Genomic DNA, 15,868 nt, shown 5'->3' with positions numbered 1-15,868 from the left:
TTCCACATCATGCCAAAATCAGGGGTTCATTTTACCAGGAGACACTGTCATAAAGTGTTAGATTATATACTATTTTCTTGTATTTTAGCAGTCTATGACTGAAAAGCTATCCTGTAATGTCAGGCCCTATGTTCAGAAGTTGTGATTTGGACATAATTTCCAAACTGGCCTCCTTTGAACTTCATCAGCAGCTGTGTGGGAAATATGTAGGCACTATGCTGCTTTCATGTGTAACTGATGAGGGAGGAATGTACTCTAAGACCATGAGATCACACAGAAAGGATTGCGAAACCGAGAGTGACAGACAGGAGAGGGAAGCAGGTGAGGGATCAGCTGTTTGAAACAAAAGAGCAGAAGTGAAGTGAGTTGGAGCAGCAGATAAATACCAAGCAGAGAGTGAGAGAAATGTCAGGAATGAGTGAAGGGGGATTCAAGTTGAGGCATGACTGAGGTGTTGCAACGTTGCAAAGGGAAGCTGCTGGTCACACTCTTTAAAACAAATTGGTAAACAATGTGTGTTTATTGCAAACACACTGTGAACTGTCCACACACCACATACAGCCCTTCTTTTTCAACTCCGTCAAACCTAAAAATTGCTACAAGATAAAGCGGATTAAGCTGAAAAATAATCTGTCAGCTCACTGAGTGAGGACTGGTCCAACCTGTCTGCCTATTGACAGCCATGAGGCTATTTGCATTTAAGCGGGAGTGCTTCACTCTCTCTTCTTTCATTGGTCACCACGTACCCCAGTTGATGTTGGACTGCAGCAATCCAGTTTAACATGAGCTTTTCAACAGCCAGCTTTCACACTGAAATTGCCTTCTCTAGTTAAGCTAATTAGGCTACATGGTTCAGAGAGCTCTGAATGTGACTCCATGTTGTCAGCTTCCCAAGTATTCATAGCTGCCGTCTCGCACAACCTTTGTGACAAGGTGGTGCGTAAGTCCACCTGATAGCACCAACAACAAACATTTCTGTATGTAATATGTATATAAGAGTTTTATGAATGAAAGTACATAAGGATTCATTAATTGGTGAAGGTGGGTCCTGTCTGTTTCCTTCCCAGTCTGTAGAAAGCAGCAGATTCATTTGGTTTAATGCTCCTGACCTGAGGGTGATAGTCAAATGGTTACAGGTTCACTGAAATGAAGTCAAACATCATTCCTCTTTCCCTTCTCTACGTTTACAGTTGATGAGCGCTTTGTGCTCCTATTGGTCAATGTCACCAAACAGATCATACAAGTTGTCCAATTAGGCAAGAGAAGGCAAAGCATTCTGACACACTAGACTTTTAGTCTGGACATCATGATGTGTCTTGTCTTCTACAAACTAAGAAAAACTTTACAAAAAGTACAACTTAGGTTCTGGGTAGTGAACCCACAATAACTGTGGAACTGATCATCACTCAACTGAGCACAAAGATACACTGAAACATATCTGTTTTTCATTTCCTACGTGAAACTTTTAATTGGAATTATTGAGAAGAACACTGTAGAGAAATGTAAAGCTCCTTTGTGAAGAAGCCCTGCTCCTTTTGTTATTATGAAAACAGAGGAGTTTAAAGGAGAGCTCGGCTGGGACTAATAATTCCTGCACACGCAACAAACCCCACACGGGAGTCTTGAAGGGCATGTCCAATAAAAGTAGAGTGACCTGTTTTGTTTACTGACTTCCAAACTGTAAATGGTGACTGTGTTTATTTTCATTATATAGTGAATAGGTTTCTTTTTTCTACCTTTTATACTTGTGTCTTGAATATATCAAGCTTTTTTCAAAATGTTTTTACAATGTAAGTCAATGGAAAGAATCTTCAAATGCTCTTCAACCTACTCTACTTTGAAATGCCACTCCTTCTGCAAACTGTCAGCTACAGACTCCATTTAAATTTCAAACAGGTCACAAGAAGTTCAACTATTAAACTATGATTCAGCTTTTTGAAATCTTTTACAGTTTTTGCACTTTTACAATTTATGTTTTATGCTTTTTCAAGTCCTTTTCAGTATTCATCTCTGCAGTATTATAATATGTCAAATGTGGCAGCAAAATCATATCAAGATGATACAATCGCAAAATGTAATTGTTTCACAGATGTTGTCTGTAATGTATTCAAATCTAAAAAAATAAAAATTAAAGTTTGACACATGTAAATCATTTGGACTCATGTTTTGCATAGCAGTGGAACACATTTATTTTTCACTGCTTTTTTATATATGAATTTGAATATTTTGTGTGATTTTGCATACACCTCACATATTGTGATATATAAATATTATATACTGTAATATCTGTATTTTGTGATAATGACTTTAACATGTCACCCACATTTTTCATCACATACCTGTGGGTATAGATTAATTGTAGAGTTATTTTCAGTACTTATCTATGCAATTCCATTCAAGCACCTTGCCATACCAATACAAGACATCATATACAGCCTAAACTTGACCAACAGCATATTACCAGGCACTATCATTTAAGTATGGTCCTAGTTTTGTCCAGTTCAGTTTCTAGTTTAAGGTTTTAGTTTATTATTATCTAAATGTAATATTTTATTTCGTACCTACCTCTTTGAATGTTTTGTGAGTTCTAATCCATCCAAAGAATATATAAATTGTCCATAGATTTATAGGGTGTGGGCATATAATCTTACATGTTGCTCATTTTGTGTGCGCACACAAATTACAGGCACTCTGTTTCCACCAGTATGGACTCACCTGACACATCACATGTAGCCTGAACTCAAGAACAACCATACTTAAGGTGTCAGCCTATGTGGGCTGAGCAGTATATAGCCATGTCCAGCCTGCTCCTCCGCTCTCTGTTTCCATAATAATAAACGCAGCACAGGACTTTAATCTAACATGTTGTCCCCAAACTGAGGATGAAAGTCAAATACAGGCTTGTTGCTTCTGTGTCAGCAAACATTACTGATGTAAACAGCCGGAAACCTTTATCAACATTACAAAAAATGAATAAGGTGGATTTTGTCATTTTCTATTAGTTCTTTAGACTTGACAATCTTTTTCAGGGCAAGGTGATATTGTGTTTTGAGTTTTGGTTGAGGAGCTACTGATTTGGCTTCTTTTCTATATTTTTCTATTGCAAAATGTAAAACACGAGTGAGAAATGATTATTTTGGAGTGTTTTTTTTTCGTTTGAGAGACTGTCAGGTACAATCAGAAACCTGGCTTGCTTCAGTCAGTCTGGACCCCTCAGACTTCATACCAGCCCTCGCAGCCTGAGGAATTTCGCACTTACAAGTCTCAACTGGCACAGCAGCATCCCCCGTTTCCAACCAAATACTAAGTTCCATCTTCTCTCATTTTACTGTCTGCATCCAGCAGAGAAAATATCTTCAGAAACCCACCACTGTATTCAAAGATCCACCACCTGATCAGATCATCATTGTGCACACATACCTGATCCTTCTCTTTCTTACTTCCAGCTTTTCCAAGTCCCCCGTCCCTCTCTTTCTCCAGTTCCTTCATCCTGCACTGCAGCAGCTGTGTAGTCTGATCACAGAGATCCGGGTCAGCTGTACATTCTGCTGCTCCGCCCACAGCCTCCTCTCCGCCCAGCCCACAAACCCAGGGGGCTGTGGTCCGCGCGCCGCCCCCACGTCGCACTGCAACCTACTGTTTTGATAGCAATGGTGAAAGAATGTAAAATAATTAATTATCATAATTAAAATAATGATAATTAATGAATGGTTAATGAATTGGTCCTGAATAATGAGTTTACTACTTTCATAACTGCCCAATCAAAACTTCCATAAAGTAACGGTCAGATTACCATGAAGTAACGAAGGACTACACTGTAACGGCCCAGTATGGTCATCACTTTACGAGGAGGTGCACAAACAGAGAGACTAGACTAGAGATTATTAAGTCATTAGTAATGAACGAACGGCTACTAGTTCACCAGGAAGAACTGGTTAAGAAAATGGCCGTTATCCCGATTCACGTATACTAACGAACTAATCATTACCTGATGATTCATTAATAGTCTACTCTCTAGTAACTCATCATTATCTACTATATAGTCCTCAATTCAGAGTTATTCAGGAACTCATTAACCACTCACTGATTATCAGGTCGTTACTGATTCGCTCCTTAGTAACTACTCACATTTGTACTTACATTTCTTACACATACAACCCGCACAAAAGTATTATCAGCACAATGTACTTTAAGTATCAAAAGTTCTCTGCAGACCACAGACTGATATATTATTATATATTAGATACAATTAATACATCGATGTGTAAGCATCATGTTATTGTTGGAGCTGGTGGAGGTGGAGCTACTGTAGTTTAAACCGCTTTGGTTGCATCAGTGCAGTTTGGATGTGAGATGAGCTGGTGTGTGTCCCAGTGGATGCCATGAGCAGTTTTGGTTTGGTCTGAAAGAGTAGCTCAAACTGTTACAACACCAGCCCTGTGCTCGACACACTCAACAAAGGGGACTCTGTGCAGGCTTGATTTGGGGACATACAGATAAGGAAGACTCAGAGCTGGAGACTTGAGGAATGCCTTGGACTTGTAGTTAACAGACTCGACCACAACATTTAGTCAGTCTCGTATGAGTTCAATGTCCACACAAACTTCCTGTCATTTAAACTTCAGAATACAACGCCCTTCCTCCAGTCATTACAGTGAATGTAGGATTACTGTTTTATTCTTGATACTAATGGTAAATATGTATTAGAAAAAAAAACACTGGTCTAGTTTAGCATTATTTTGCTCTGTGGGAAGTAACTCTGTGTCACTTTACAGAGATGATAATAATGTTTACAACTTCAACCCCTGAATCCTGTGTGTGTGTGTGTGCGTGCGGAGACACCAATGAAAGATTAAGGAGACAGTACAGGAAACAGTAGCTGGATAACTCAGGAAACCTGCTTCCTGCTTGCAATAACCCAGGGGACAGTTATAGGTCATGTGACAGGCCCGAAGGTGGAGCTACATGGGCCACAAAACCAGCTCCACTTTGAACAAGTAATGAGCTACTTCTATTTTCAACAGGCAGTTGTTCTCTGCAATGTTACTTATGGTCTGATTTACTGAGGTTAATACTAGATTGATTTTTATTTATTTATTATTATTTATTTCTGTTTTTGACACAATTGACCCACACATCTTTAAAACTGAAGGTGAATCAGTTTTTGGTCAGATGGTATTAATCAATTCGTTTTTATCAGTTCTCTCTGATACAGCAATAAGTAATACAGGGCCCAAGGATGCGTCAGTTCATCCTTTTTATTGACGTTGTATACAAGGGTCTGTCTCAGCTTCTAATCACCCATAGCCCTGTATGTTTGTGAATTCTTAGTGCGGCTATTTCAGTTTAGGCCAGTGTATGCATGTGTTTTTGAAAGTGTCTTTTTGAGACATGCATCCTCTGCTCAGCCCTCTTGGCCAATTTTGTACAGTTCAGATTCTATTGTCAGTTGATGTTACTATTGTTCAGTACTTTTAAATATAATATTTTACAACATTTGACCTTGAATTAAAAAATAATTTCATTTAGAGCTACACATTAAGGTGAGCTATACCCTTTTATTTGCTGGAAGTAAAAACAAACCAGGTTATTGCAAGTAATGAAAAGAAATACCTTAATTTGTGTTTTCAAACTAAAATAACTCTTTATTTGAGTATTCAAGGTAAATGAAAACACCTCACACACTGCAGGTTTCTAAGAATGACCCTACCATTCTTCATAAACGTTCTTCCCTTTTCTGAGGCATCATTCATTCTTTTATTTTCTTTATTTCTCTATTTTCTACATGTAATATGACTTTGTTTTCATCATGCTCCTTGTGAAAAAACAGCCACATTTGTAAAAAGGCTGCTGGTCATGTGTGATGACCACATCCACAAGGTATAAAAGTATTCAGTAAATGGAATTAGGATTTCTTTGGCTTGTTCTGTGCTCAGTGCACATAAACACAGCAGCCTATATTGAATGATACTATTGAAATGATGTGTCTCAACACTGAACATTCAGTCAAAATCAACATTTGCCTCAATATAAAAGTGACATAAGGTAGCCAGAAGGTTGTAGGTTTGATGCCTTGTCCTTTCTGACTGCATGTATTCCAGGATTGAGCCCAATACAAAACGCCCACTTCTGCTGCCATCTACTGGTTCAAACTTATCTTAACATGTATTAAAGACACAAAATGTTTCCATCATGTATGTTTTCTTCACAAAAAAAAACATTAAACTCTCAAACAATGCATGCAGTTAAGTCTGTGTATCATTCATCGATTCAATTATTTCATTCAATCTGGAAAACAAAACAGACAACAGAGTGTAGGGTACAAAAAACAAACTGAAGGATGAGCAAAGGTCTCTCAGTAATTGGCAGTGACATGTATACAATCTGTCCCATTATATTCCACAAGAAATCCAAGAAAATTAAGAAAAACAAAAACAGGAACACATGTGACACCATGACACATAATTAGTCTATTTACAAGAATATTTATAAAAATGACACATCTAATGAATGAAAACATCAGCCTTGCAGCTTTCATAAGTCATTCAAAGTTGTGCAATCATGTGAACTACTTGTATCTAGAGCAGGGGTGCACACTTTTTCAGCATGCAAGCTACTTATAAAATGACCAAGTCAAAATGATCTACCTACTATAAAAATGCAAAACATATATTTATTTATAAATATATTGAGTATTCTTTATATGTACAATATATGTTGGTGTACCTTGCATAACTGCATGAACCCATATTGCACAATATAACTCTGTACATTTTTTGTCATTACATTAGTCTGATGACTTGCACTGAATGGAATCAGCCAGGGATTCATAGTCCGGACAGTAGTTTTGCCGCACTTGGCGCGCTTGTACGCGCATGCGTGGTGACCCATGTGTCAGAAAAGATCAGATGTCAGACTGGCTGCCCTGTATGTCAATCAAGTGACAAACTTCATAGTGAGGATGGGTGATAGGCAGACGTCTATTTTTTTTAATGCCATGCGATCTACCCACACTACCTTTGCGATCGACCGGTAGATCGCGATCGACGTATTGGGCACCCCTAATCTAGAGTGTACCATAGGTGGGTCTGTAAAAACCCAAAACTCCTTAGAGCATGACATAACAAGGGGTCTCATCATTTGGGGGATAAAGTTTGCAAATTGAATATCCAGTAAACTTTTCCTTGTAATAAGAATTTCGGCAATGTTACCACCTCTCTCTTGCACATTGTAAGTTGAACACCCCTTTCATTAATTTCATTTAATGTGTCAAATGCACTAAATGAAATGAAATGTCAGAGCCAAGTCTAAAATCCCATATTATGTTATTGTATGGACTCTTTAAAGACACATCCTTAGACTCAAAGAGACTACTGCTCTGGTTGGTGAGTTGTGTCATCAACACACACATCTGGAAAACAAGAGCTAAAGTCATCATTGAACAGCCAATGATCTCCAGCGACACTGTGACTAATGAACAGTCCTCTGGGAGAATGTGGATATCTAGTTTCTGCTCGTTTCACTGAACAATATACTTTTTATTGGTTGGTGTTCATTGATAACTGTCTCTGTATCTAACACAGCTGCAAGGGCCACCACCCTCACCTTTTAACCCTGGTGTGAGTGTGTGATGGCAGCTCCTGTGTTCAGTACTGTAAGTGTGAGTATACAGATGAGTTTATTATAAATCTACGAGGCTCACTGTTTTTTATTCAGTGTAAGGTCAAGTATTGTTAACTGATTACTTAAACCAACTTAATATTCCTGTATCTATAAAGGCCTACGCGAATAATAAAGATTTGTTTTATCCACTAAGTCTTAAAGAGGAAAAAGAAAGAGCTGTCAGTGCTCCCCATGAGTCCCCATCACATTCACATCCACAGAGCTGAAGAAATTGTCCTCATGATACAGGCCTGATCATGAAGGTCATTCTGGACCTCAGGCTCAGAATGTGTGACAAATTGAGCTCCACTTACTAGCTTTTTTGGAGGCTTCACCCAATGACAGACATTGGCATATGTAACAGACACACCTGAACCAGGTTCATTCACTGATGAAGACTGTAAAGATGCAGTTGAAGGCCAAAAAAAAGCTAGTAAGTGGACCTTGAGTATTACTTGTATTACATGTATTTCATTTGTTTTATCTTTAAAATGTTATCCTTTATTTTTACGTATTTATAATAAATATTAAGTACATAATGTATTATGTACTTCGTCATTAGTGTGCCACCCGCCCACACTTCACTGCACATACTGAACATGAGCATGAGACAAATAAATCTTGAGTTGATGACTTTGTGACACATTCTAGTCCCAACCACACTGAAATTGACTTAAAGGGGAGAATACATATGCAGTCAATTCATGTATTGCTGATTCTGTCAAGATGAACTACTGTGTTTATTACATCCAAAGTAACTCAATGTGGAATTTGGAAATGGAAAATGTTGATTGTGTTTTCAGGGTGTGTATATACACAACTCTATGAGGCAATGAAAATAAACTAAATGGTGTGGATCCTTAAAGATGCTGTTGGTAGAATACCACACAGCTAAGACCATTTTGTAGATGATGCAAGAAAAGTTACATTTACAGTTTATTAGTTTGATTTATTTAAAAAAGCAGCACACAAAAAAAATACAAAAGAGGAAAATCAAAGGGCGCAGAGTGCCAACATGGTTACTACTGTTAAGATTGACTCAAGCAGCCTCAGACACATCGTATCAAGACAAACGCATGGGCTCCAGGACACCCGACAGCTATGGAGCCAGCTGGAACCAGGCCTCGTGATCAGGTCCCATATGGCCATCTTTTTCTTCATCCAGCAATAATGAACACGTCAAGAAGCTAAAGTGTGGTTTTCTCAAAAGGGTGAGACCAGATCAAGATAAGGAGGATATCTGTTGCGTTACAAATGCACATGATAAAGGCCCAATGTCAGTTGCAGGCCCACTGGTGGTTAGGATCAACTTACTGAGTGTGTGCAACATCTCTCATGCACTGTGCCCCAAATCCAGACTACATACAGATTCTAAGCAGTTCTTCAGTACGCAGTGTGTTCACACTGGAAAAGCAACAAATTCAACTTACTCCTGACAGTATTCAGACTACAGTTCATTTTCAAGTGAGGTGTTGATGCACACTAGTCACACTATTCTATTAGACGTTCAAATACATGGTGGTGACCATCTCTTTAAATGTCTTCCAAGGCTGCAGGTTGATTCACATCCAACACACATACATAATCATTTCCAGTTGGTATAAAAAGGTGAAATACGCTGATATTTTGTGTGACGATTAGTATGTAGTAGGGCTATGGGACACAGCTATCGTCACGGTCACAGTTACAGCACTGCTGGGGTGCAGTGCAATAACAGTCTGTTGCCACAAGGCTAACAGTGATGTTTGAGACTGGCCTTGTAGAACAGATACATTCACCAATCAGGTTGGATCAATAATGATTGCTTTCTGAATTGCTATACTAGAGAGGTGGGTGCTTTAATAATCCTGGGGAGGTGGGGGTTGTTGCTGCAGTCTATATGCAAGCCCACGCTCCTGGTGTAAGACCTTTAAGTGTGTGCAAACACACTGCTGTGATAATTTTACAGACTATGACCTGCTGTGCCTCCATGTCCTGACACTGGTACTTTGTCCTCTCCAGAACCTGGAGCACCAAGTTCACACCAACACAACATCCTGGTATTATTGTTTATTAATACATGGCTGTTTTTGGTCTAACCAGGGCTGAAGGATTTTGGTGGACAGCTTTCCTGTCAGTTACATATGGTTTCTATTAACTGGTACACAAGTGGAGGAGGCAGGGATTCTATACAGTATACAGAAATCCAAAAGAGCCACATACCTACAACAGGATTGAAAATAAGGGGAGACAGTAGCTGGGTCATGTAATGACCATACAAAGGGCCAAAGTGACTGAACAGTAATACTATACAGACATGTCAGCAGGGCCAGTGTGTTGATGTCTATCTCACACATGCAAAGGACAAGAACCCAAAAGCAACCCAATCAGATGGTGGACACAAAAACCAGGCATGTCAAACACACCTTTATGTGAGTGACTGCGGCACAATGAATGACCACGCCAATGAGCTTTGTCCCCAGGGTGTGAAAACCTTTTAAATACTGTTAACCTTTGAACAAGAAAATGACAAAAAAAAAAAGAAAAAAAGAAAGAAATGACAGTCTTAAAAATGTTGCTGCAGGGGAGCATCAAACTATTGTACAGACTCCCGGTCAAACAGTATAATCTGTCCTCTACTACAGACAAACTAACACGGAGAGGCTTCTAACGCATCCTGTACTCTGACGTCTTCGACACCTCACACAGCTGTCCCTTGAAGTCGATGTCTACCGTGAAGTCCAGGTCTCTCTGCAAACCAACAGTAATGAGTCAGACAAGATGTGTGAAGACGGTGGTGAAGCAACACACAAATACAATCTTTAAACCAAAAGCACAGCAAGTAGGAAACAACTTGCAAAAGGTGTTTTGAATGGAAGAGCTCTGCTTACATTATTCTTGACGTTTGGCTTCATGCTGATGGTGCCGAAGATCTCCTCACCAGTCTTGACAGTCAAGTAATCATCCAGGTAGAAGACAGTCTGCTTCCAGTGGGTGTAGGGAGACTCTGGGCCTGATGGGGGTGGTGGGGGGAATAAAGTGAGCATGAATGCAGTCTGCTCCTAAAATTGAAATCTTGAACCAAGTCAAGTTCCAAAGCAAAACCCCATCATAGACACTGAGGGCCAGGTTAACCAAGATCATGTGTCCATTACTAGATGAACACAAAGCAAACTCCTTGTTACAGCAGTCTTATCAGATACCATGTTCATTAATAAAAGCGGAATTGTTTAAAATAATTAGTATGTATGTATATATAAAAAACATGCATGCTTATTTTCATCACCACAGCCTTCCTTATGACCCAGCAGAATACAATACATAATCTGTGTTCACAGCCGTCCTATTATGTGTGTGATCCTCCCTTAAATGCATATGGATAATATTTCCCTTTTGTTTTACGATTATCAATCAATAGATATTTTAACATCATATCATAACGGCAATGACAGGCAAGTGAGAAAAGCCAAAACTGAGATTACTTTTGCAACTGCAAAAATGTGAAGAGAATAAAGGCCAACTTCAGATACTTGACTAGCAACACTAATGGTTAGAGGGCCTTCATCATCCCTTAAAGATTAGGGTTAGGGTTAATTATCAAAACTGTTGTGGAACTAGATTAAATTGTTACTTTTTGTGAAAGGTAATTAGCAGCAGACCTCCTATCCTTCTTGACAACAATGTAGGCTACAAACAAAAAAAACCCTCCCCAACTATCTGAAGGGCTTCACTGCTGGGCAGGTAGAGGAGGAGGGGCCACTTGGTCTCAGCTTCAGAGTCCACAAGAAATGTTTTACAGTTCCTTCAGACATTCAACTTCCACCCACACACACACACACACACACACACACCCCCCCCACACACCCCCACGAAACTGTGAAATTCTCATAATGATAGTATCACAAATCAGGCACGTTGCTCTTATCCAGTTATCAGAGTGGACAACCATACCACACTAACCCGAATCAGATCTGGTATCAGATCAGTCCTGACCACTTCAATCAGACTGTAAAGACAACATGTGTATTTGTGTTTTAAAAAAAAAAAAAAAAGACTGACTGGTAGAGAAGCCGGTCCTCTTGTGACAGCGGGTGAACTCGATGTTGAAGTAGGTGACTAGAGCGTGGATGTAGTCATTCCTCTTCACCTGCAGGCAGAACGGTGAGGTGAAGGTCAAATCATCTGCCTTCACTGTGTAGATGTCCACCTCCTAAACAAAAACACACCAACAAGATAGCGTCAGACCAAACACATTCAATGTCAGACTTTTATATTACAAAAACCTCTGTAGCAAAGAAGACGCTCCTCTGTCCCAGTATCATATCAAACCAGTTATTCATGCACCCACCTTGATGAGACAGGCGCTGCTGACCAGCTGCTTGGGGTCCACCACGTCAACTAGCGGTTCCTTAATCGCCACCTCCTTGATGCATGACATATCAAAACCATACACGTTCTCCCACCCTGACACAAGCACACAAACCAGTCAGTTCACTGAGACAATTCATGTAGCTTACAGCCGATGGTGTTCAGCTTTCCGTTCCCAACAATAGTCATTTGTTTAGTTCACCCCTTACAACATGTTAGGAACAAAAACCAGACTACCCGGCTCTTCCACAGCAAACCCCAGTATCACAGATGACCTCCTACCTATGGAAAATTGCTATTCACGGATCAAGTGGCTACTCACAGTGGATTTTGTAGTCCTTGTACTGCCTGTCTTCGATTGCAGTGACATAAAGGGTTGCCCTGTCTGGGAAAATTAGTCCATCTGGCTTCTGTTAGAGGGAGAAAAAAAAAAGAAAAAACTGAGACTCAGACTCACAGGTCTGCGCTGCACTGGATCGCATCTGCACTGATCTGGACCAACCAGTTAAAGTCCAATTCCTTTTAAACACTGGCTTTCAATCATGTTCTAAAATTGTAACAATGCCAATTGTGTAAGCCATCTAGAATATAAATTCAAATTTGCAGCCTAATTGGGTTCCTCACCATCAGCCAATGGGTTTAATTCAGTTCACTTTTTAGATTCTGTGTGCTTTGTTTCCAACTGCAACAATATATTTTGAATTTACTATAGCTCCATTTACACCACTGACTAGCTTCTTCTCTATATCAATGGCCAATCAAGCTCATGGTACTGGTGTTTGATCCAGCCAACTGAATTACTTCAGCTTAGTTTTACAGTAACAGTAGAATTAAGTATTAAATTATATATTAAGGAACATCGAGGAGCTCAGACAAACTCTGACATGAGAATGTAGAGCAGGAACCAGCCGCTCCTCCCACTTCATAAATACACATACATACCAGCCATTTGTCTCTGGCATAAATGACTGTATTAAGCATGGACTCGTAGAAGAGGCAGTAGCCCATCCACTCTGATATGATGATGTCTACTCCTTCCACGGGCAGATCCACCTCCTCCACCTTGCCCTTGATGATGGTCACAACTGGAGACACAAGAAAAGGTCAGGAGGTACATCACAACATTCACTCCAGAAATATTTTGAAACCCTACATGTGTCAACACATGACTGGATTCTATTTACTCACCATCATCCAGCTTGTTGGCCTTGACAATTTTCACAGCGTAGTCTGAGATGCTGCTGCATTCTATCTGTTAAGACAAAGAACACCATTCGAAATCACGCTGTCCCTGCTTCTGCCGTTGGTCAAACCCAGCCAATCTAGAAAACCACACAAATGGATTAGCTCTAATATAGCCCAAAACTTACCCCTATAACCTTCTTGGCTCCAGCTTTGGCAGCAAACATGCAGAGGATGCCTGTCCCGCTGCCCACATCCAGCACCACCTTGTCCTTAAACAAATGCTTGTTGTGGAACATGGAGTTGCGGTAGGTCAGAGTGCGAACCTCATCTTTCAGCATCTCCTACGGGGACAGTAAAAAGGCCCAATAGCAGCATAAGGGTTAATGTCTTGTGAAACACAGGGGATACACTACAACAGAATATGAAAGCACTGCACTTTGTTTAGTTTAAAGAAAATTACCTCATGGATGCCAAAGTGAGCGTATGAGTCAAAGTAGTAGTCCTTTGATGTCATATCCTCAGCTGCAGGCTTGGCTGAGCTCTCCCCCTGAGAAACCTCAACAAAAGACATACACAATTAGAACCTGAAGTGAAGGGCTTGTCAAAATACTAATGTGAATTGTATTCTCAACTCAGAAATATGACAATCATAAAAGCAACAAATAATTTAGCTTATATAGGGCACCATGTTGATCTGAGCCAGTCAAACTTCTACATAGTAGCTAACCAGTCTGGATTCACTTTGTAAGTCTAGCACTGGAGAAGACAGTCTCCACAAGATAAAGATTCCCATCTACGACAAGCAGTTGTGGTCATTTGAGGTATTGGAAATAAATAAACGTCACATTTCAAACACTGTTCCAACACAATGTACTGGCTGCATCCAACAATTCAATTTTCTGAAAAAGACAACATGCCTTCTCTACGCAGTGATTGGCCAGGTGTGTGGAGGTGTGATGGTGGGTGGAGTTGAACCTCTCAGGCTTTTCTGTTCCACACTTTGACAAATAAACACAAATGTCAGTAAGCTCCATCCTCTGACCTAGGATAATTCCTGAACAACTGCAGCTTGTGCTGGTTTATGCAGGGCAGGCACAACGGACCGACTAACATGCACACTGAAGGCACATTGTAGCGGGGTTCAAGTGAATCATTCCAAACACTTTTCTCCAGGTAATTCTACAAAGAGAGTAGCCCCCTGGAATGGCCTTTTTAGCCAGTATGGCTAACTACTTCCAGCTGACTATGGTGCTTCTTACAAGTCTCCTTGTTTCCCTTACTTGCATCCAAATCGATATCTGGGTCACTTGGCGAGACAACAAATAAGGCAAACAAGAAGCACCCTATGACATGTACACAACCAGGTGCAAGGCCTTGAATACCTGGAAGTGTATACTATTTACGCATTTGTAGAAGTTATCACGTTGATGCTACAAAGCCAAGACACTGGGGTTTATTGGAAGAGGAGGAGGGAGGGGGGGCAGTGGGATGCAGCCAGCCTTTTCACCCCAATGGTATGATGGTAGCCATTCAAAAGAGGTAGAAATTATACAAATCTCTGTCAAAATAAGTACTAAATCAACCTATAACGTTTTTGGATGAATTGAAAAATTACAGTGAAATACACGATTACTTCACAAACTAAACAATGTAAAACCAATAACATTCATATCAACCTCTCCTGCACAAGTGGGAACCAGTTCAATAAGAATAGTTTTTAATGTGCAAAAAGTTTTACTGTGATAAGACTGCGCCTGTTTCAGCTGCCCGAGCTGGCAGAGAACAGGGCCAGTCTTCCCCGGGGCACAAAAGATGGGAGCACATGGTACTATGTGTGATCTTGGCCTTCCTCGAGGGTTGCCACATACTACTTCTAAAACCAAACCGTGTCAGCTACAGAGTCATCAAAAGTCTCAAAATTACAGTTGACCGCCAGACGTAATTGCCAGGGCTTTCCACTCGATAGAGCCAATTAACAGGTAATTTGGCGTTAAGATTACCTACAAGCTGTGCTACTAATTATAGTCGGCCAACAAGGAATCTTAACGTAACATTGTCAGCTAAATGAATGTCGATGCCGCTAATAAATCGAGACACCGAGGGAAATGATCTTCGCTCGCGTGTGGCATCAGCTTAAAGCAAGCTAACGGTGGAACAGTAAAAGGCAGTGGGAGAATGAGGCAGCATCTATGCCTTACAGCTAACTACCGTTAGCTATAAAGCTAACACGTTAGTCCCCATGCGGTCCCACAGGCTCTTCAGACACTGCCGGCCGGCTGTCGCACTAACTAAAACAACGCTTCTGCTTATCAGTCGCTTCAATTCGCAGATTTGACCATCAACTTGAATAGCCAAATAAATACGAAATGATTAAGGTATTTTAAACGAATCTCAACTCCGCCCGATATGCGATGCTAAATGAATGAGCGGCAACGGCATATGCATTATACAAGTAACGTTAGCTAAGTTAAAATGGACGCATCACTATCTGGTACGTATGTAATGACAAAAACCCAAATATTAAGACTGTAACAATATGCGATATCTTTCCTGGATTAGTGGGCATTTGCGTGTATAATTTACATTGATAAATGAGAGTGTCTTTTTTGTCTTGTAAGACCTTACCTCCATCCTCTCTGCTGGTGCCGCCATTTCGATCTCTTAGTCGACTGCG

At 40.2% G+C, this 15,868-nt stretch overlaps 2 protein-coding genes across 3 annotated transcripts in view; both read right to left on the bottom strand.

Annotated features, from left to right (window-relative positions):
• trpm4a (transient receptor potential cation channel, subfamily M, member 4a) overlaps nucleotides 1–3,489 on the bottom strand; it is a 35,499-nt gene extending 32,010 nt beyond the window's left edge. The window contains exon 1 of the mRNA XM_070922450.1: nucleotides 3,421–3,489. Coding sequence (XP_070778551.1) covers nucleotides 3,421–3,489 — 69 coding nt within the window. The remainder of the gene's footprint in view (nucleotides 1–3,420) is intronic.
• Nucleotides 3,490–9,696: 6,207 nt separating this feature from the next.
• prmt1 (protein arginine methyltransferase 1) lies at nucleotides 9,697–15,868 on the bottom strand. Of its 2 annotated transcripts, none has more exons than XM_070923141.1 (10): nucleotides 15,820–15,868; nucleotides 13,655–13,750; nucleotides 13,380–13,535; nucleotides 13,198–13,261; nucleotides 12,952–13,094; nucleotides 12,332–12,419; nucleotides 11,990–12,105; nucleotides 11,701–11,851; nucleotides 10,533–10,654; nucleotides 9,697–10,392 (listed from the first exon to the last, which is right to left on the bottom strand). In XM_070923141.1, exons 1-10 carry the CDS (start codon nucleotides 15,844–15,846, stop codon nucleotides 10,309–10,311), a joined length of 1,047 nt encoding a protein of 348 aa, XP_070779242.1. In that variant the 5' UTR covers nucleotides 15,847–15,868; the 3' UTR covers nucleotides 9,697–10,308. The 2 variants fall into 2 exon arrangements, with proteins under 2 accessions (XP_070779242.1, XP_070779243.1); XM_070923142.1 differs by having other exon boundaries at nucleotides 13,655–13,741; nucleotides 15,820–15,846.

The sequence above is a fragment of the Enoplosus armatus genome, chromosome 17 (assembly GCF_043641665.1).
Source record: "Enoplosus armatus isolate fEnoArm2 chromosome 17, fEnoArm2.hap1, whole genome shotgun sequence".
In the NCBI taxonomy this organism is placed as follows: domain Eukaryota; kingdom Metazoa; phylum Chordata; class Actinopteri; order Centrarchiformes; family Enoplosidae; genus Enoplosus; species Enoplosus armatus.
This window is presented reverse-complemented; position numbering and strand designations above follow the sequence as displayed.